The sequence below is a fragment of the Solenopsis invicta genome, chromosome 10 (genome assembly GCF_016802725.1).
Source record: "Solenopsis invicta isolate M01_SB chromosome 10, UNIL_Sinv_3.0, whole genome shotgun sequence".
Classification (NCBI taxonomy): Eukaryota; Metazoa; Arthropoda; class Insecta; order Hymenoptera; family Formicidae; genus Solenopsis; species Solenopsis invicta.
The window spans coordinates 1,813,428-1,832,767 of record NC_052673.1 but is presented as its reverse complement, the minus strand read 5'-3'; the positions used below and the strand labels follow the sequence as shown (position 1 = coordinate 1,832,767).

The following is a 19,340-nucleotide window of genomic DNA, read 5'->3' as shown; positions in this document are numbered from 1 at the left end:
GTATGCGACACACGATATGTTTTTTTATAAAAAAAAAGAATTTAGGGAAAACTGTCATCTTCAGATAATTTAAACAAAATGAACTTTTAATTACTACATATATGTACTTTATAGGCTGATGAAGGCTAAGTAAAGCCGAAACGTCGTCCTTAATTATTTGTATTGCTTAATTAATTATATTATTGTAACTCAAATTGTAATCAAAATTGCTTATTTAATTGTGCTCGTTAATTTGACCGTTCTAATATTATACTCTTTTTTATTCAAAACACGAGCGTTTTCCTAAGATTTTTATTACAACAATATAATTTTTTTTTTTTTGAAAGTATGAATCTTTAGCTTTAAAACGCCGTATTGTAAAGTTCTTTAAAGTTTTTTGTTGCAAAGATATGATTTTTTTTTTTTAAGTGGATTTTTAGATGCCCAAAAATATTTCATATTCTCCATGTTACATAATTAAACTTTTTAAAGAAATTACTTTGCAAAATTTTATTTTGAAAGTGTGACTCTTTAGCTTTAAAACGCCGTAGTTGAAATTCCTTAAACGTTTGTTGTTGCGAAGATATGATTTTTTGAAGGAAAAGTGGATTTTTGACCAATTTCTTATTTTTGCTTAATGGTTTTGCTTTTATAACTTTACAGTAAATTATTTGTCGGCAATGCCGATTATGCAGTCACACTCCTGGGATTTTGAACTTTTGTTTAAAAAAAAATCGTAGAAAAATATTGATTGTAATCAAAGTTATAGCTTCTTAAAGTTGAAAAAGTCTCCCAGACCCAAAAATGTGTTTCCGTATTTTACAGGATCGGTGTGTTTAAGGTTAAATATAAGAATCGACTATGAATACCTAAACTGAATTTCTCATATACAAATAAGTTAATAATAATATTTTTTGTTTATACGACTTATGTTATTATTCAAATTATAAATGAATGTAATTATTGTGCGTATTAAGCGTGAAATATTTTGGAAAGTTAATGACACTGACATACTTTACTCATACTCAGCTTTTTACTGTGTCGATTAAAGTGTAACCCTGACTAAGTTTCCATTCGATTCGGGTCAGAGTCGGGTTGGAGTGAGAATTCTTACAATGAAAACGCAACAACCTGACTCTGATCCAATTTGAGCCTCTCGATGGAAACTTAGTCACTGTGCCGCAGTTGGAACACTGTGTAGGACAGTGTTACATTGTGTCATTTGTGTACCTTGTTGGAAAACACTATTGTCAACATAATTTGTAATTTACTTTCCGCGCGCGGATCAGCTCGTCGGACTCCCGGTGCGAGACCGCGGAAATGGTTCGACGCGGGAGAAAGGAAGGTCGTCGGGGCGGTTTGAATTACTCGACGCGAGGTATGAGTTCGAATGCAGTTACACAGATATATTTCCTAAATGATATGTACACGCTTGAGTTATTTACATATATACAGGTGCTTATGTATAGGTGCGTCCCGGCGCTAGGCTACACGGGAGCGTATCGGCGCGATTCCGTGGGGGTGCGGCCCCGCGGCCTGTGTGTCGTGTTTCGGCGACGCGGTAGGCGTGGCCTACGGTACGGTTCGCGGGCTAGCTGGTGTGACGCGATTATCTTGGGCGGATCGGATTCCCGCGCGGTATGGCGGTTTCGCGACGGGATCGTTGCAGGTAGGTCGGACGCGCGACACCCTGTCAAGTACCTTGACCCGAGACCCCGAACACGGCGGTCGCGGTTTTGGTGGGAGTTGCGAGGGGAAGAGGGCAGCCTCTGGGTCGCCGGGGACCGGCTCGTGGACCGAGACCCGTGGTCTTGGGTTCGCGGAGGCTGGTGTATGTGGAATGGATTTGCGTCGGAGGCGGAGTACCCTCTCGCCGCGGCCAAGCACTCTTCGACCGGGTTTCCGACTTCGGGAGCAGGATATCGCCGACGCAGCGGACCGTGATCGGGAAGCTGGTCGGTGGCAGAGTGTCGTTTCTTGTCGCGGTGGCCCTATTTATACCGAGCAACTCCGCTCGCCTCCGTTATCTTTCTCGGCGCTTGACGGCGGAGTCGTCGGGGTAGGGAGGACCGCGTGTCCTCCGAGAGCGCGTGCGCGCCGACTCAGCGCGTGCGATGGCTCGGCGCGTTTCTTCTGGCGATGTTTGTCGCCAGGCGGTATCGCGGTCTTGAATTCTTAAAAGTGGGTGCCCACGGCACCCCCCGGTTATGGCCCGGCGGCTTTTTCGGCTGATGTTTGCCGTGGCGATGTTCTTTTATACGGGGTGCATCGTCACAAATTTTTATTTAAATAAATATTGTATAAAAATATACTTTTATTTATTATTATGTAAATATATATAATCCTACATTAGTTTGAAAAAATTGCAACGTTAATTAAATTTATTGAATCATGTGTATATGGAAAAATAATAAAAATGCAGAATTTTTCTGTTTAAGCATAAATTTAATTAAAGACATTACTTTATTAAATTTATGTGTGTTGTTACATAAATTTAATGAATTATTAAAAAATGTATATGATTTGATCATTTTTTCAAATTTATATATTGATATTTTTGTAAATGTAGATTTTTGTAGCAATTTCTTTAATTATATTGCATTAATGTCTCAACAATTAAATGTATGAAAACAACTTTTGATTTTTTTAAATGAGCATATTATATTTAAATATTTCTATACAATTGTTACTAAAATATTTTTGGCTATATTTCTATTCTATATATTATGTATTAATAAATTTATTGTATATGAATTTATATAGAATAGAAATATAGCCAAAAGTATTTTAGTAACACCTGTATAGAAATTAATATTTAAATATAATATACTCATTTAGAAAGATCAAAAGTTGTTTTCATACATTTTATATGTTGAGACATTAATGCAATATAATTTAAAGAAATTGTTACGAAAATCTACATTTACAAAAATATCAAAGTATATTGCCTGTAGATATTCTTGTATTATGACTCAGATTTGTATTTAACAGGTTAACTATTTTTAAGTATTTTTTATTTAATTAATTTTTGTTAACTTATATCTCATATATTATATTAAATAATTATAATCTGTTTACTATATATATATATATATATATATATATATATGTATATATATATATATATCAAACATTTAAAGATATTGTAAACAGATTATAATTATTTAATATAATATATGAGATATAAGTAACAAAAATTAATTAAATGAAAAATACATAAAAATAGTTAACCTGTTAAATACAAATCTGAGTCAATACAAGAACATCTAGAGGCAATATACTTTGAAATATTACAATTTGATACAACCGTATAAGATATTAATGTATCTCGCTGAACACCAATATTTAACTTTACCAGAGTCTTAATTTTTAAAGAGTTCCCACAATAAAATATTGCATATTTAGATTCTTAGAGAAGGAGAAAACAGGTAAATTTTATCTAATACATTTGATTGAAAAATGCTTCTATCAAAAGTTATAAACATTTAAACTTTAAAATAGAGTGCATTGAAATTAATGATAAATTAAATAAGACTCATAGGTTTTCTGTTTTTTTTTATTTTATTAAATGGTCGAACTGTTGACCATTGATATCTAAACACTAGTTAACAGAACATTAATTTCATTGCACTCTACTTTAAAGTTTAAATGCTTATAACTTTTGATGAAAGCATTTTTCAAACAAATGTATTAGATAAAATTTAGCTGTTTTCTCTTTCTCTACTCTCTTAATTTAAATCAGTGAAATTTTCACTGATTCCATCAGTGACTCAATATTTCACTAAACAATCAGTGAACTATGACAAATTCACTGATGAAATAGTGAAATCCCGCCAAAATGCGTTTATCCGATTATAAATGCGTTTGTCCGGCGGTATAAGGTCGACTTTGATTTTGTACTCTGTTTGATAAGTGGTGTATGTCCAGTTTGTGTTTTACATCATTACATGAACTCATAGCCCCGAGGTAAGTATTAATATGCACATTAATAATAGTCGATTGATGCTGAAGACGTAACTACTGTGAGTAATTATACAAGTTAGGTTTTCGATGAAATTGGAGAGGCCCCTAACCTGTATAATTATTTACAATATTTACGTCTTCAGCATCAATTTTCTCATTTGAGAGCTGCGTTCAGGAACATTAGAGATATTATTTTATTTTTGTTGTTTATCGACTGTTAAAAAAGAATAAAATGATTATGCATAAAATGCACTCGGGTGCAGATGGTACACGCACCGTCTGTGCACTATCGACTGTATTTATAGTTCTTCCTTGAAAAACAAGGATTCCTTGTTATTATCTGTCTTTGTCTTACGTACTACGTTTTACCTTATGCAAAACAAAGACAGACAGAAACAAAAAAATCATCATTTTTTAAGGAGGGACTATGAATACAGATGGAATATGAAGTATATGTCTGTCTAACCTATAACCTATAATACAGACCTGTCTGCTTAGGGTGATGGCAGAGAACGAGACGTAACTGACGTGACGTGACGTGACGTGACGTGACGTTGAGTAAGGCAGAGAAAAGTCGTAAAGACGTACGACGTGTTGTGTTAAATGTCTGATGATCTATTAAGTGCGCGGAGAGACGAGGTGGGTAATATTAATATATTAACTTAATAATTTATAACTAAATATGGTCTGGAATAAAATAACAGATTTTATTCATAACTATAATAATTTGTTTCCATTTCTTTGATCAAATAGTTAAAATAGAGTAATAATTTTTATTTTAGGTTAATCCACATTTTTCCCTGCTATATATCCATCCCTCGTATATACTACAATTATTACAAACGTACATGTTTTTCTCGATTGACGAGTTTTGTATCTTAAAAATATTCCACTACTTTGATGCAGAATAGTATTGCATTAGAATAACCTACATGCAGCGAGCGAACTACATCAACTACAACTTACTCATTAAGCTATCTCTGTACAGTTGCATTTTTTTTCGGTCTCCCAATCTTATTTAGTAAGTTTGATTTACAAAATTTATTTTTATTATTTTAGCTTTGTATTTTTATTATTATGCTAATTTATAGTTTGCTTTTTCAGTAGAATATTTAGTTATTGTGAAAATGATACAAGAACAAAAATGTCGGATCATTCACAATATTGCCAAATTTATAATGATTCACTTGAAACGAGCACAGATGACAAGCAAGATAATTGCGATCCTGTGTTTATTAATGTTGAAGAAAAGCAAGGCGATGAACTTCTGATCGAGCTATACCGAGAGCGAGTATTTCTATATGATAAAAGTAACGCCAATTATAAAAACTTTTTGATGAAAGAAAATGCTTGGATAGAAATATCCAAAATAATGACTGAAACTAATTGTGGTAATAAATTATACTTACTATATGTATAATTACTTAGATAAAAAGGTAATTAGATAAATAATGGTATAATGTATTTTAATCTAAAACTTTTACTGTTCAGGTGACATGTATACTCCATCCTATTGTCAAAAAAGGTGCGTCTCATTAAGGGACCAATATAACAGAGAGAAAAGAAAGCTAGAAATTCAATCTAAAAGTGGAAGTGGTGCAAGTAAAGCTAGTCAATTTCCTTTCTTTTCGCAGTTAGCATTCTTGGATCGCGTAATTAAAAGACGAAGGTAAAATAACTCATTAAATTATTTGTTTAAATATATCCACTCTTACGTATTTTATATGCTTGTTTCCAGAAGCTACACAAATTGCACAATATCTGAACCAGTAATTAATGAAGATGATGACTTGTTACAAAGTGTTGCAAGTTCATCGAACAGCGAAAATAAAAATGTAAATAAGCAGCATATTGATAACAAGAAATATTTTAATAAAGAAAATGTTGCACCAAAACACAAGAAGTGGAAAGTCGACGAAACAAAGGAGTTAGAGCAATCATTAGTTCAAATGACCCAAAGAATTTCATCATATATGGAAAACAAGTCTTCAACGGCACATAACGCTTTTATGGACTTTATAAAAGTACAATTTAGCACTATTCCAGAAAAAGAAAAAAATGCAAGACGAAAGATGATTATGGATGCTCTTACGATGCCATTATCAGAACAATAAGGATCATTTAATTTAAGAAATCTATATAGGGTGTAACTGGAAAAACATACATGGAGTATACCACGAGATACAGGCTAAGAATTCAAATCGAAGAGTCTCTCGCTATTTTTTGATCTGGAGTTTCTGTTCATAGTTATACAGTATTAAAATTTGCTAATCATCTTCCGTTTATAGACGGCTTATTTACAAATTTTAAAACTGCATAACTACGAACAAAGGTTCAGATCAAAAAGTAATTCAAGATTTTTGACTTGGATTTCTGTCCTATATCTCGTAGCATCCTTCATGTATGTTTTCTTAGTTACACCGTCTATATATTATGTTGACAGCACAAATATAAACATTAATTTCCTTTTTTTGTTATAAAGATATAACATTATGTTTCGAAGTTTTTATTAGAGAAGAAAGATGATCAAAGATATACTTACTATGCCATTATTAGAACAATAAGGATTATATATTTTAAGAAAACTTATCTTAAAAGTGCAAATAGACATTGTTTTTTTTTGTTGTAAATATATAACATTTTGTTTAATTTTGAATATTTTATGAAAAAAGAAAGATGGTTATAGATACTCTTACTATGCCATTATTAAAATAAGAATTATATATTTTAAGAAATATTTACATACATTGTAATTGTGACAGTACAAATAGGTATTATTATTTTTTTATTGTAAAGATATAACATTTATATTTTATTTTAAAATTTTTATGAAACAAAATAATTACTAGTTTATTTAAAAAATTATATCAAACAGTATTTGTGTCTGTGATGTATTATACTCTTTTGAGTATAATTGACTGAGTATAAATGTATAATTTTAATAGTTTTGTAAGACATATCATAAAAATAAAATTTAAAAAAAAAAATTTATTCGTCTGCATGTACACCTCTTTGAACATAGTCATGTTGCCATTCCACTTGTCCAACTTCAGAAATAAAATAATCACTCAAAATATTTCTTTGAATTTCGGCAGTTTGTACGTTATCTTCTTGAAGATTATTTGGTATATTGATCCAGGGTGAATTCTAAATATTATTAATTAAAAATTAATTGAAGGATTAAATTATTATACTTTTATTTAGTTCTAAATTGTTTTTTTTTCTTACTTGGTTTTCAGTATTATCAGAAATTTGTTCTTGACTATACATTTTAGTTCGACTGCGTTGCTCCTCTTTCAGTATATAATTGTGTAGACAAACTGAAGCTGTTACAATTACATCAGCGGTTTCTGGTAGCATACTAATAGCTGTGTGGAATATTCTCCATTTATTCGAAAAAATTCCAAAAGCACTTTCAACTGTTCTTCGTGCTCTAGAAAGTCTATAATTAAAAATTTTTTTTTTATATGTCAAGTTCGTACTAGAATAAGGTTTCATAATTCTTTTTGATAATTTAAAAGCATCATCGGCTACAAAGTAAGTGTACGTTTTTAAATTGCTATTAGGAAGGTTTATAGGTTCTTCTGGTAAATTTAATCTATTATTTTCTAAGTTTTTTCCTATATCACAGTTATTGAAAATGCTTCCGTCACTAGTTCCTATAAAATATATAATATAGTATGTACATAATATTGAATTTTTGTTATTGCTTACCTCCAAATGCTCCAATATCAACTAATGTAAATCTGTATAAATGATCAGATACTGCCAATAAAACCACACTATAAAATTTTTTATAATTAAAATACAAGCTTCCAGAGTTTGGAGGACAGCGTAATCTAATATGTTTGCCATCTATGGAACCGGCACAATTTGGAATGTTCCATCTCTTCCAATATCCATGAAAACATATTCTCCAATCTTCTTTTGTAGGTGGAGAAAGATATAATGGTTCCAAAATCTTAATCAAAATATTACAAACTTCTTTTACCACTTCTCTTACTGTGGATTCACCAACTCTAAATGCCAAAGCTACAGTCAATGGTAAATCGCCTGTGCAAAGATATCTAAAAAGAATATAATTAATATGTAAAAATATACTACAAATTTATATTAAAATTACTATGATTAAAGTACATTTACATTAATTACATAGTATGAATGAGTTGCCGCATCTAAGCATGCACTATCGTACTTTTATTTTATAAATACCTTAGAGTTATTAAAAGTCGTAGTTCTGGTATTAAAGCACGAGAGCTTTTCTTTATCAAATATGGTTCTGTCATTTGTACTAATTGCTGAAAATGTGCCAATGTCATTCTGGTATAACGATAAAATAATGCAGGATCATCTTTTAGTTTTTGAAATAAGTTATTATAATCTCCATATTGAATCCTCATTGTATTAATAGGACTCACAAGCCATCGCCTATTTAACCATCTAATTTGTTTTCTTTTACGTCTTAACAAAACATATGTAATTATCCAATTCATTACCAGAATTATAAATTCACTATCACTGCTCATTTTTTTTATTAGTTATAAGCATATTGTAAGCATTGAAAAGGAATAACATTTCTTAATTACTTATTAATTAATTAAATCATATTTTACCTACAATGTTACAAGAAATATGTTATCTTTATATCTTTATGTACATTTCAATAGAAATAAACCTCTATAAATAATTTTGGTTTATATATAGACTTTAATCAATATATTTACATAATTATGCATACTTTACTTAATAATTATTCTACCTATCTGTGTTCGTTACAGGTGAATCATCAAAATTTGACAATACGTGAATGATCCAACATTTTTATTCTTGTATCACTTTCAAAATAACTAAATATTCTACTGAAAAAGCAAACTATAAATTAGCATAATAATAAAAATACAAAGCTAAAATAATAAAAATAAATTTTGTAAATCAAACTTACTAAATAAGATTGGGAGACCGAAAAAAATGCAACTGTACAGAGATAGCTTAATGAGTAAGTTGTAGTTGATGTAGTTCGCTCGCTGCATGTAGGTTATTCTAATGCAATACTATTCTGCATCAAAGTAGTGGAATATTTTTAAGATACAAAACTCGTCAATCGAGAAAAACATGTACGTTTGTAATAATTGTAGTATATATAGCAGGGAAAAATGTGGATTAACCTAAAATAAAAATTATTACTCTATTTTAACTATTTGATCAAAGAAATGGAAACAAATTATTATAGTTATGAATAAAATCTGTTATTTTATTCCAGACCATATTTAGTTATAAATTATTAAGTTAATATATTAATATTACCCACCTCGTCTCTCCGCGCACTTAATAGATCATCAGACATTCAACACAACACGTCGTACGTCTTTACGGCTTTTCTCTGCCTTACTCAACGTCACGTCACGTCACGTCACGTCAGTTACGTCTCGTTCTCTGCCATCACCCTTAGTCGTACATGTCAGTACCTATCTGTGTCTGTTTGGCTGTACCTGCTCATGTCCGTCCGTCTTTGACACTCGTGATATAATTGATCCTAAAACCTCAAGAAAGGGAGGAGTATCAATATTGTCAAAATTGAATTGACACTGTGATTTTGGCTGCGTTTGGAAACATTACTCTAGTGCCCCCGTATATTGTTGTTCACCGAATATTAAATAAGTACGTGAATAAGTAGCGATATAAACAATTTGAACTGTTTTAAATAAAACGTAACAAAATATTTAGATATGCACATTTTTACATATTGCTTATATTGATCAAAATTTGTCGAAATTGTGAAAATGAAAAAAATGTTTATAAAACATATTTTAATGTAACACAATTTGCATGTATTTAATAAATATATGCAAATTGTGTTACTTTAATATATTTTTTAAAATTATTATTATTAGTTAAATGTATCAAAGAAAAAGTATATATCAATATAATTATATCAATATTTTTTTTATTACAGCTATTTTTGTGACAAAAAAATGAATGCTATTGCGATATCATCAAACGATTTTATCAATCATTTGTGGTCAATGGGTATCGATGAAAACACATTAAATATATTTGGAGGTTGTATTAACTTTCCATATTTCATATTTTATTTTTTATTTATTTCAAATATAATTGGAGCATAATACCTAAGTCATATTTATTTAAATATATTCACATAGAAAAAATTTTTATTGTGTTATTTACGTTAGAAGTGTAATTATCTAGCTTTACGAAAATGTTTTAAAATGTTTTTATTGCTCAGTATTTATTATTTTATTATAGGAATTGATCTGATTAATTGAAATCATAAATAATGGAGCGATGAAATTGTTATATGTGTCATCAGTTTGTTTCTGGCGGATTGGATGGTTTAGTTTTGCATTTTACATCTATCCATGGGCTTACAATTAATCGCGGTGTGAGCAATGTAGGTTTTGAATGTGGACAACATAATTGTCGACGTAGATTCGTACATTTTTATTCGTTGAGAAGACATATTAGAAATTGTCACTTGCATGAAAGAAACGATGAATCTTTACAAAGACCTACAAGTATTAATTATCAGCTTTATAATAATGAAATGAATAATAACGACACGGATGTACAATTTAACGATCCAGAAAATGCTAATGACGATTCAATTTGTAACGATACGCCCCTCCACCGTCCGTGCGCCTCCGTTCCGTCCACCGAACACCGAACGCCGAGTGCAGCCGAGGACCACGTGCGCGCACGACCGAACTTCGCCGTGCAACCACGCGGCGACACGCGCGCCGGCCGTGGCGTTCCGTAACGCTCCCACTCCGGCTCAACCGACCGAGCGCGCGGATTGGCTTGCTCGACCGCGCGTTCGGATATATAAGCCGGCAGTGGGAACGCACAAGTCAGATCCGTCCGACTATCCGACCCGTCCACAGACCGAGCATTCTCGATCGCTCCTTAAAGACGAGCATTCTCGTCGCACTCCGATATCCTCGACGGGCATTCCCGTCGCTATCCTCGGCCGAGTATCCTCGACCAGTCGTCTCAGACATCCTCGACGAGCATTCTCGTCATCATCACCGGCCGAGCATTCTCGACCAATCACGTCCGAGATCCTCGACGAGCATTCTCGTCATCATCACCGGCCGAGCATCCTCGACCAATCACGTCCGAGATCCTCGACGAGCATTCTCGTCATCATCACCGGCCGAGCATTCTCGACCAATCAACGTCGTCCTCGAATACCGTTACCATCAAACCGACAAACTTCGTAACCCATATCGGCAGGGCACAAGCAACCTGTTGATCGAGCGCCCCACTTGCACGGGGCGCGCTCGGGCGAATCGCGGCGGCGACCGCGCCGGCAACGACCCGCATTTGCGCACACGCTTACACGACCGCGTTAGCCAATCCCGCCGCGCCCCGCGACTCCCCGACCGTACGGGCAAGCCGCCCGCATAACTTCTTAGCGTAGCCGAAAAACTTGTACATAGATAGTTCTAGCATTAGATATAAACCGCGCCGCGTAACTGGTAAGCCGAGCACCAGCCATATTGTTACCTCTATCGGTATCGCTTTGCGATCTCTCTGTTATTAGCGCGATCATTATCTTTTATTTTTTATTTTCATATCTCGCTATTTTGTTAGTTCTTTTATTTCCGTTCCTGTTCATTCTGTCAACTCTTTTAGCAACTGTTATTATCAATAAAGCATCCACTGTCTTTTGCTACGTAAAACACTGGGTATAGTCATTGCGGACACCTGACCAACCGACGAGCCTTATCCGGTCCGATCCCGAAGTTCCCGCACCGCACCGAACCGACCGAAACCGCGTACCGTTACAAATTTATAATGATGATGTTAGCAGCGGTGACGATAATGATGAAGATTTTGATTTACAAAAATTTGTGATCAGAATGATTGCAAAGTTTCAGTGTAATGGTTCAATGACAGGGCATTTATTGACACAGTTTCTTGACGAATGCGAAGAGCTTCTACTTACTGTCCGAGACTTCATGAAGAAGAAAATCAAAAAGATTTTTCGAGACAATAACATGCTAAATGACGATGTTTCAAATAATGTTTTACAGGTATTTGAGTTTGATAGCCCTTTTGAAGAAATGAGAACATTGGATCAACAAATTAATGCATTGAAAAAATATTGCGGATATATTGAGCCCAGAGAAATCCCTCTCGGATATCGCTTTGATAATACACTGGATAATGAAACAAACACGTACATACCAAAAATGGTTATGGAGACTTATCAATATGTTCCTATCATTGATTCTCTTAAATTGGTGCTGTCAAATAGATATGTACGGGAAGCTATTCTGTCAGAAAAAAAATCAATTGATGACAATATATTAGCTTCATTCCTAGATGGCCAGCATGCTACAATTCATCCTTTTTTCATGCAACATAAACACGCTCTAAGACTACAATTGTATTATGATGAATTAGAAATTGTCAACCCATTAGGATCGAAAACAGGTGTACATAATTAGGAGCTTTTTATTATACAATTCAAAACTTGCCACCGCACATAAATTCAGAACTCAGTAGCATACACATTCTGATTCTTTGTTGTGATTCGGATGTAAAACAGTATGGATTTAAAAAGATACTTGCTCCATTTTTGCAAGACTTAGCTAAGTTGGAAAGCGACGAAGGAATATCCATAGAAATTGGACCTCATCAATTTATACTTCGCGGATTTTTAGCTGCTTTTGTTGGGGATGGACTTTCTGTCCACGATGTATATAATCTCCTTGGGCCATCAGCCAATAAGTTTTGTCGAATGTGCTTGTACACTAGAGTCGATTTACATGCTGGTTCTGTTGAACCAGCACAAGCAAGAACTGAGGAAGTTTTCAATGAACATCTTCATTTGTTAGAACAAACAAACTTTTCTGCTGAGTCAAAATCAGCGATAGGGGTTCAAGGAGATTGCTCGTTGCATAGTTCACGTTATTTTCACATTTCTCGAAATAAAATTTTTGACCCTATGCATGATTTTCTATGCGGTATATGCCCTATGATTTTAAAATTAGTATTACATGAATATGTATTAATACAGCGAAGGTTCAATGTTCAATATTTTAATGATCGAATATCATCATTCCAATATGGATTTACGGAAAAAGTGAATAAACCATCCGCAAATTTTACTGAAGCTATGCTCCGCAAAAGAGATCATATATTAAGCCAAAAGGCAATGCAAACGTGGTGCCTAACGCGGGCTTTCCCATTTTTGATTTGCGAAAAAGTGCATGATGGAGATGAACATATGGAAATAATTTTAATCTTGCTCCAAATTATGGAATTAGTTTTTGCGCCAAAGATCACTAAATCTCTAATTCCGTATCTCAGAGCTCTTATTACAAATTTTATTCTAGTATTTAAGAGATTATTTCCTGAAGTAAATCTTATTAATAAATTTCATCATCTTTCTCATTATCCCGAATGCATATTATGGTCTGGACCTCTGCTTCATTACTATTGTATGCGATACGAAGCCAAGCACAATGAAATTAAGAAACGTGCACAAAATGTTTGCAATTTTAAAAATCCACCGAAAACGCTTGTGCGCATTTCTCAATGTAGTCAAAGCGCTAGATGGGGCGGAGGCGAAGTCAAATTGACTAAATTAAACGTTTTGAGCAGTAAAACTATTCTTATAGAAGATATTAGAAACAAGGAAGATTTTTATACACTTGATTATCATGATGAGGATGAAGTTCTTTCATGTAAATCTGTTCGACTGAATGGAATTGAATTCCGGAAAGGATTATTTGTATGCCTAGAGGTTGCACACATTCGTGAAGATAATTTACTTCTATTTGGGTGTATAAAAGACATTTTTGTATTACATAGTAATAGAGTATACTTAAACACATCCATATGCATTACTACTCAGTTTGATACGGATTTAAATGCTTACCAAATCGAACTCCCTGGACCTGACGCTCTTATTCATAGATTTGTTGAAACTTCAGCCCTTGCTCATTTCAAACCTTTTGCATGTTGGACTAAATCATCATCTAACGACCAATTTATTAGTCTTTGCCATATAATTATATAATTTTTATGAATGGTGAAATATAATTAATTTCTAACTAATTATTTTATCAAATTTGTTTTACAATTATTATTCATATTTCTATTTTATTATTTAATACATTTTGTTTTTTTATATTTTAGTTGAATGCATCGACGATGAATCTTTTTTAGAACTTACCGAAAATGATTTACAAACAATGAACATTAAAATGGGGCCTCGAAAACGTATAATGAAATTAATTAAGGAAAAAAAAGAGAAAACAAACGTATGTAAGGCTATGCTATGTACACAAGTAATCCTTTAATTTTGTACTATATAAGACATTTTAATGCTTACTCAAAAACTCTAGGTCATAATAAATAATTATATCGTTGAACATGATGGATCTGTGATATTAGAAGATAGTGTTCTATCATCTCCCTCTACGTCAAATCCCCCAATAAAACAATATGAACCGTCTGCAACGGAAGATAATGTTTTGGGACATTCTTTAGATCCGCCCATACCTGAACTAAAACCACCAGAAGACAGATTCTCGGTAAATATGCATATTGAAATATAGTAGTCTGAAGTATTCAAAATGTAAATTATATTTTTGTTTGCAGCGCTACATTACAGTAGAGAACACACTAAAAATGCATCCTCAGGTAAAGATGTATTAACAGCAGCCAAAACTGCATTTACAGAAGAAGACAGAAGAGCATTGATACGCATTGTCGTAGCAGAGCTAGTGAAAGTTCATGATAGCTGGTGAATATTTTTTGTAACATTATTATATATAATAAGTCTGAGTTATTGGAAACAATTAATTGTGCTTGCAGTTATCCTCCAGAAAAGGCAAAAATTGCACTTGCTACAGCAATTATACGTGAATTTCCTTTGTTGAAAGACGTACATTCTATCAAAGGTTATGTGAGTATATTAATTTTCAAATTTCATAATAACCTTTATGCTTATAACAAATTATAAAAATAGTATACATTTGCAGGAACATTATTACGATAGTACAACAAAAAGAGGTTTTATAGAATATCGTCTATGGACTATTCGGAAAACAATGTCGCCTTTAAAGAAAAAATATAATACAAAGAAGGTAAAACGAGTTTCAATAAATGAGTGCGAAGTCCTTGCTAGCGAAGAACTTGACGAAAAGGTTCTTTCTCGATGAAAATTATTTAATGTAAAAATGATATTATTGTAAATTGTAAGTAATTTTACATAATTACCTTTTTTGTCTTTATTTTAAGATATCATGGCTGCAATGCAAACATCCTTCCCAGGAAAACAAGCAAGGAATATTCTCTTACATGAAAGATACATTTCCAAATAGAAGACATTGGATCAAAACAGCAAATCCAAACATAACAGAAATTTTCCAAAAATATCCACGATTGATAGATTACAATGGGGAAATGGTATAGTAATTCATTGTGTTATGTAAAAATATCATTTAATTGTACAAATCAATTTCTTTTAGATTAATGTAGAGTTTCAACAAATGTTTGATGGGTTGGAAGACAACTTTTTAACACGATTTCCTGCGTACTATACCCCGAGAATAATATCGTATGCAAAATTGCATCGACGTCATGTGTACGAAAATGTACCCATAAGCAATGGTAAAATATACTCATTTATTATCATAATATTTTGTACAAAATTCCTTCATTTGTTCATGTTTTTTGTTCTTAGAACATATGAGAGCATTGATCATACTCGCGGAATTATTGCCAGATAGTAATGCTTTACAAAGCAGAAGAGGACAACAAGTTCGAAAGGGGAAAGGAAAAAAGAGGGTAAAAATCATGAACGTTAATTTATGATAAATAATTATTTGAAACGCGTTCTGAATAGCTTTTAGTTGAGCACAAGTATAATAGTTCATCTTCATGTCTTATATTTGATCTTTAGCAATATGAAGACAAAGAAATATGCATTGAAAGTAAAGCAGAACAGGGAGGAGATTCTTGTTCAAAGTTCGCCACTGGTAATAATACCCGGTTTCTGCTTCAAATTTTGCCTGTATGTTTATATTTTATAAAGAAATGTGTATGCACAATATTTGCAATTTTATCAATTCTATAATTCTGTTTTCAGGAAGGAAGTAACATACAACAATTTGTGGAATCATTTATAAGTTCCGAAAACACGAATGTTCAACCATTCATCGTGTGTGTGCGCGGTCAAAAAAAAGATAAATATTTTATTCAAGGAGACAGATGGTTTATAGAAGTCCTGAATAAAGCTGATCCTATAGTGTCATTCGATTTATTGTTTAAACTATTTTATGTGCTCAATTTGTCTTATCCTATGTCTTTAAACAATTTTTTTAATTTTATTGATTTTTATATTTTTAAAACTACAAACAAACCAAACAGTGTAGTAGCATCAATGCATGTAAATATTGCAAATTGTTCAATAGAATAATATGTTCAAAATGCAATGATTATTCGTTTACTTATTCGACATCCTTATTTTGCCATCTCTTGTCTTTCTTAATCGTATTCAATAAATATTTTCTTCTTAATTGGTGATTTTGATCAAATTATATCAATGTTAGAATATTTTAATTTTATTTTATATATTGGTTTATTCATTGACCGAAACCGCCAATAAAGGAGGAAATATTTATCTTTATTTCGATTTTAATAGAATTCTCTTTCATTTTACTAATTGAATCAATGAAATTTAGCGTAAATTGGAAACTCACTGATTTAGACAGTGACGAGGCAATGTCACTGGTACAAACAGTGAGTATTCACTGATTCGCAGTGGTATACTTATAACTGCAGCAAACAGTGAATATGCACTGCAAATCAGTGAGTTTTCACTGATTTAAATTAAGAGAGTAAGAATCTAAATATGCAATATTTTATATGGGGTTCTAATTCAAATTAAAAAGTTACTCCGCTCCCCTTTTGAAGGTAAAGCGTGAGCGATTTTACGTTTACATAATTGTAGAGGCCTCTCGAACACATGAAACTTTCTCGTGAACAATTTTTGATTCGATAAATATCTTTAAAGTTATGGTCTTGTAATATTTTGTGTCACCCTATATATAACTTATTATAATTTTTTAATGCTTGCAATTCTTTGAATATAATAAGTTTAAATAATATATCTGAATTTAAATTTAAAATATACTTTAAAGTTAAGTATACTTTGGATTTTAAATGCTTTAGAAATAATAAATTTTTAAATTTATTATATTTAAAAGAATATGAGAAGCAATTTTTTAAAAAGCTTTTAGTAAGTTTTTATATAGTAATAAGATTTTAGAAAGCTTTCAAAAATTTTTAGTAACTTTCATTAATATTTCTGCAAAGTTTTATATACAAGAATTATGGACATTTTGATGGCCCAGAGATGTCTCTAAAACGTTCTGTGAAATTTCTAAAATATTTTATTTTTTCAAGTGAAATTTCTGAGACATCTCTGAAAGATTTTGATACTGTATAAGATTTGTTTAACTCACAGCAAGTGTATGTTAAAATGTTTCATAGATTTTTAGTAACTGCTAATTATTTTCATGTGAAAGCTGTCTGAATAATTTAATTTTTTTTTGTATAGACTCGTAAAAGAAAAAATTAGTCGTAAGGCTGAAACAAGGGCAGCAAAGCGACTGCGTGTCGCGTATTTACAACAACGTATTGGAAGTAATTTGAATTCCTCAGCTTCTTTGAATAATGATGAAAGCGTCAATGAGTACGGCGGAAAATTCAGCTGTGATAGGGATAATAATGAATTGAGAAATTTAGTAAATCGGTCGGATAGTGAGGAAGAGTCTATCATTGCCGAGACACAGGAGAGCAACACTTTGACAGTGATATAAATGATGGTTCAGATAGTGGAAGTTCAGATGGTACTAATAACGATGACGTTGAATATGAATCAAATTCCTCCGAGTGCAGTGATGCCTGCGAAGTTGTTGATATTAAGGATCTGAGAAATTTATGCGATGATAATGAAGAGAGGAGTGCGTATATTCTCCGTGAATTGAAAAAGTGGGCTATGAGAGGGGTTTTTTGCAAGAAAATTGATGTACTTCTCAAAGTATTACAGATAATGTTTTCTACTCTACCAAGAAGCTATCGAACTTTACTAAAAACTCCTAGGAATACAAATTTTGTAGACATGGGAAATGGCAAATTCTGGTACAAAGGAATTGATTGCAGTATTCTACAGCGGCTATCAAGAAAGTACCTTACTAACAGAAGAAATATTTTGTTCGATATTAACATTGATGGCCTGGAATTATATTCTAGTTCCCGTGAAGTATTCTGGTCGATATTGGGTTGTCTCGTGGATGACAAGAAACCGTTCATAATAGCTGTTTACCATGGAAAGAGTAAACCTCCATTAGAACCCTTTCTACGTCAATTTGTGGATGAACTTTCAATTTTGATGATAAATGGAATTACATTTCAAGACATCGCCTATCGTGTTGAAGTATGAAATTTCATTTTGGATGCTCCCGCAAGAGCATTTATAAAATGCATCAAAGGGCATACGTTAAGAAAAGCTTGTGTAAAGTGTCATGTCACTGCTATTCGCTATAAGAACAGAGAAATTTTTTTGGACCAAGATGCATGTCTTCGTACTGATGAAGAATTCAGATCTCAAGTAGACGCTGACCATCATATTTTTAATATTACATCTACATTAGAAGAAATTGGGATCGGCATGGTATCACAATTTAGATTAGATGAAATGCATCTTTTGTATAGTGGAGTTTTTCAATGATGGTTAGAGTTTGTTTTGAGAAAACAAGGGCCAAATCGAGGACAAATTTCATTACGCGATAAAACTGCTGTTTCCGCAGCAATGGACGAAATTAAACTTCATATTCCAATTGAATTTTGCAGAAGACCTCGTAACTTATATTATTTTAGAAGATATAAAGCATCAGAACTTAGGAGAATTCTTTTATACGATAGACTAAAAGTGTTCAGTTTGTTAGATCCAAATCTATACAAGAACTATTTATTTCTGCAATGCGGAGTGTATATTCTTTCAAGTCCATTCTTACTTCAAAAGGACGGTATGATTGAAATAGCAGACTTCCTTCTTCGTGCATTTGTTCGTCACGCTGTAGATAATTTTGGAAATGAATTTGTCACATATTACATTTATGCGCTTTGTCATTTGTCAGCTACAGAATGTCGCTCCCATCAAGTTTTAAGCAATTTTAGTGCGTTTAAGTATGAAAATTATTTGGGTGTCATTAAAGGTTGCCTAAGATCAACATACATGCCCCAGCAATTTTATAACAGAGACTTTGAAAGGGAAGGCCGACTCATGCAGAAAAATGTGAATATTGAAGAGCGCATTGAATTAAGTAAAAAAAAGACATTACGAAGAAGGCGATGAA

General features: G+C 32.5%; 3 protein-coding genes across 13 annotated transcripts; 2 read left to right on the top strand and 1 right to left on the bottom strand.

The window, feature by feature from the left end:
* The first annotated feature begins 4,225 nt into the window (after positions 1 to 4,225).
* LOC105207291 lies at positions 4,226 to 6,917 on the top strand. 4 transcript variants are annotated; one of them, XM_039454208.1, is made up of 5 exons: positions 4,226 to 4,581; positions 4,725 to 4,963; positions 5,050 to 5,333; positions 5,434 to 5,611; positions 5,681 to 6,917. In XM_039454208.1, exons 3-5 carry the CDS (start codon positions 5,087 to 5,089, stop codon positions 6,054 to 6,056), a joined length of 801 nt encoding a protein of 266 aa, XP_039310142.1. In that variant the 5' UTR covers positions 4,226 to 4,581; positions 4,725 to 4,963; positions 5,050 to 5,086; the 3' UTR covers positions 6,057 to 6,917. The 4 variants fall into 4 exon arrangements, with proteins under 4 accessions (XP_039310142.1, XP_039310143.1, XP_039310144.1 ...); XM_039454209.1 differs by having other exon boundaries at positions 5,034 to 5,333; XM_039454207.1 differs by having other exon boundaries at positions 4,231 to 4,581; positions 5,047 to 5,333.
* Positions 6,758 to 9,506, bottom strand: LOC120358799. Of its 8 annotated transcripts, none has more exons than XM_039454201.1 (8): positions 9,251 to 9,481; positions 8,885 to 9,107; positions 8,702 to 8,798; positions 8,155 to 8,555; positions 7,657 to 8,009; positions 7,490 to 7,601; positions 7,171 to 7,384; positions 6,758 to 7,089 (listed from the first exon to the last, which is right to left on the bottom strand). In XM_039454201.1, exons 4-8 carry the CDS (start codon positions 8,466 to 8,468, stop codon positions 6,931 to 6,933), a joined length of 1,152 nt encoding a protein of 383 aa, XP_039310135.1. In that variant the 5' UTR covers positions 8,469 to 8,555; positions 8,702 to 8,798; positions 8,885 to 9,107; positions 9,251 to 9,481; the 3' UTR covers positions 6,758 to 6,930. The 8 variants fall into 8 exon arrangements, 7 of the variants coding, with proteins under 7 accessions (XP_039310135.1, XP_039310134.1, XP_039310138.1 ...); XM_039454200.1 differs by having other exon boundaries at positions 8,702 to 8,801; positions 9,251 to 9,480; XM_039454204.1 differs by having other exon boundaries at positions 8,155 to 8,240; positions 9,251 to 9,462.
* LOC105202987 lies at positions 9,325 to 16,406 on the top strand. Its single transcript, XM_039454211.1, has 11 exons — positions 9,325 to 9,399; positions 14,110 to 14,234; positions 14,319 to 14,507; positions 14,575 to 14,719; positions 14,791 to 14,881; positions 14,958 to 15,062; positions 15,217 to 15,384; positions 15,447 to 15,588; positions 15,662 to 15,765; positions 15,881 to 15,991; positions 16,067 to 16,406. The coding sequence occupies exons 6-11, from the start codon at positions 15,027 to 15,029 to the stop codon at positions 16,394 to 16,396; spliced, it is 891 nt and encodes a 296-aa protein (XP_039310145.1). The 5' UTR covers positions 9,325 to 9,399; positions 14,110 to 14,234; positions 14,319 to 14,507; positions 14,575 to 14,719; positions 14,791 to 14,881; positions 14,958 to 15,026; the 3' UTR covers positions 16,397 to 16,406.
* The last annotated feature ends 2,934 nt before the right edge of the window (positions 16,407 to 19,340 follow it).

What these genes read in the sequence shown, in the direction of transcription:
- LOC105207291 (XM_039454207.1), top strand. Translation starts at nt 4,875, where the DNA reads ATGCAGCGAGCGAACTACATCAACTACAACTTACTCATTAAGCTATCT. An exon ending in CGGTCTCCCAATCTTATTTA is followed by an intron (nt 4,964 to 5,046) that starts GTAAGTTTGATT and finishes TTGCTTTTTCAG; the next exon opens with TAGAATATTTAGTTATTGTG. An exon ending in AATGACTGAAACTAATTGTG is followed by an intron (nt 5,334 to 5,433) that starts GTAATAAATTAT and finishes TTTACTGTTCAG; the next exon opens with GTGACATGTATACTCCATCC.
- LOC120358799 (XM_039454201.1), bottom strand. Translation starts at nt 8,468, where the DNA reads ATGAGCAGTGATAGTGAATTTATAATTCTGGTAATGAATTGGATAATT. An exon ending in CGACTTTTAATAACTCTAAG is followed by an intron (nt 8,010 to 8,154) that starts GTATTTATAAAA and finishes TATTCTTTTTAG; the next exon opens with ATATCTTTGCACAGGCGATT. An exon ending in CCTAATAGCAATTTAAAAAC is followed by an intron (nt 7,385 to 7,489) that starts GTACACTTACTT and finishes TTTTAATTATAG; the next exon opens with ACTTTCTAGAGCACGAAGAA.
- LOC105202987 (XM_039454211.1), top strand. Translation starts at nt 15,027, where the DNA reads ATGTCGCCTTTAAAGAAAAAATATAATACAAAGAAG. An exon ending in AAAAATATAATACAAAGAAG is followed by an intron (nt 15,063 to 15,216) that starts GTAAAACGAGTT and finishes CTTTATTTTAAG; the next exon opens with ATATCATGGCTGCAATGCAA. An exon ending in AAATGTACCCATAAGCAATG is followed by an intron (nt 15,589 to 15,661) that starts GTAAAATATACT and finishes TTTTGTTCTTAG; the next exon opens with AACATATGAGAGCATTGATC.